General features: G+C 36.2%; 1 protein-coding gene across 1 annotated transcript; it reads left to right on the top strand.

The window, feature by feature from the left end:
- Positions 1-15: 15 nt before the first annotated feature.
- LOC105001490 (UDP-N-acetylglucosamine--peptide N-acetylglucosaminyltransferase 110 kDa subunit-like) lies at positions 16-1,524 on the top strand. Its single transcript, XM_010857790.1, has 2 exons — positions 16-370; positions 946-1,524. The coding sequence occupies exons 1-2, from the start codon at positions 89-91 to the stop codon at positions 997-999; spliced, it is 336 nt and encodes a 111-aa protein (XP_010856092.1). The 5' UTR covers positions 16-88; the 3' UTR covers positions 1,000-1,524.
- The last annotated feature ends 6 nt before the right edge of the window (positions 1,525-1,530 follow it).

The raw sequence follows: 1,530 nt of genomic DNA, 5'->3' as shown, positions 1-1,530 counted from the left end.
AGTTAAAAGATAATATATTATTATATAATGAGCAATACACAGGATCTTCAAAAACTGTTGCATAAGGGCCATACCTTCTTTCTGTAACATGCATACCCATGCATCAACACTTTTCCCCTTTTCCAGATCTGCCCACTTTAGTACTCTGGCAATTAAACAGAACCCCCTTCTGGCAGAAGCCTATTCAAATTTGGGGAATGTGTACAAGGAAAGAGGGCAGTTGCAGGAAGCAATTGAGCATTACCGGCATGCATTGCGTCTCAAACCAGATTTCATCGATGGTTATATTAACCTGGCAGCTGCTTTGGTAGCAGCAGGCGACATGGAAGGGGCAGTACAAGCTTACGTCTCTGCTCTTCAGTACAATCCTGTAAGTATAATTTTAATGGTTATTATTTTCCTTTCACAAAAACCTAGAAAGAAACATAGTTTGATACTTTAGACACTAAAATAGGTTTTTTTGCGTGGAATAAAGTCAAGAGTTTGGAAATGTTTAGTTTACTTAAAATGATGAAATTGCTTTGACTCAGAGCTGCATTGTTGTCTTTAAAAAATTCATTTTATCTAGCAAGTTATTAGCGTAAAAATTACCTTACTGCAAGAGAGTCTTACATCTATTTTTAGAATGCCTGTAAAAGTACAGAACACATGATATTGTTTCTTTAGGCTCTTTTGATTAAATTTGGATACTTTCTGCTATAATGTATTCAACAGGTAATTGACTTTCAAGAAATAGTGGTAGCAGGGCCTTAATCTGTAATATAGACTAGTTAAAATGAGATGTCAATATATGGATCCATAACATGAAAACTAGGCTGCAAATTTTTTCCCTCAATATCCTATTCTCTCTTCTTTCAACATAATCAGAAGTGGTAAAATAGAGGTACTAGTATGCACACAAGGCTTTTGATTAGTTCTTAAAATTTTTTTTTATCTAAATTGCAGATGTTTTCTGGGAAGCAAGTGAGGCCCAGTTGGCGGACACGTTCAGTGTGTTAGGGTCTCTGAAAGGTACACAGAAAAAGTAAGACTTGCCCTTAGAACTTTTGATGTAGTTAAGGAAATAAGATAGATATAAATTTAAGAGGAAAGTGATAGAGAGATTATAGGAATCCAGAAAAAAATTTAGGAATATGTTTCTAAGCTATGTCCTCAACTTTTAGCTTTGCAGCAACCCAGGAAGTGGTAAATAGTTAGCTATTATGGCTACCATTTATTTAAAGTCTACTGTATGCTCAGACACTGCCAGTCAGACATTGGTCTTTCTTAATGCTCACAATGATCTTTCAAAGTAGATGGTATTCCAATTTTATCACTTAAAAGTAATGGAGGGGTTATGTAACTTGGGAGCAAACAGAATGATGAAGTGGATATTGAAACCTGAGTCTGAATATCTTGAAAACAAACATTGAAGAGAGAAGACAGACAAGATAAAAAGGGGAAGAGGTGCTCAGAGGGCACTCATTCCTCAAGATAGCCCTTGAGCACAGTGTGAAAACCATTCTGCTGCTGCTGCTGCTGCTAAGTTGC

This window comes from Bison bison, unplaced genomic scaffold (genome assembly GCF_000754665.1).
Source record: "Bison bison bison isolate TAMUID 2011002044 unplaced genomic scaffold, Bison_UMD1.0 scf7180017854973, whole genome shotgun sequence".
Classification (NCBI taxonomy): Eukaryota; Metazoa; Chordata; class Mammalia; order Artiodactyla; family Bovidae; genus Bison; species Bison bison.
Note: the sequence above shows the minus strand (reverse complement) of the source record. Positions and strands in the feature narration are given on the sequence as shown.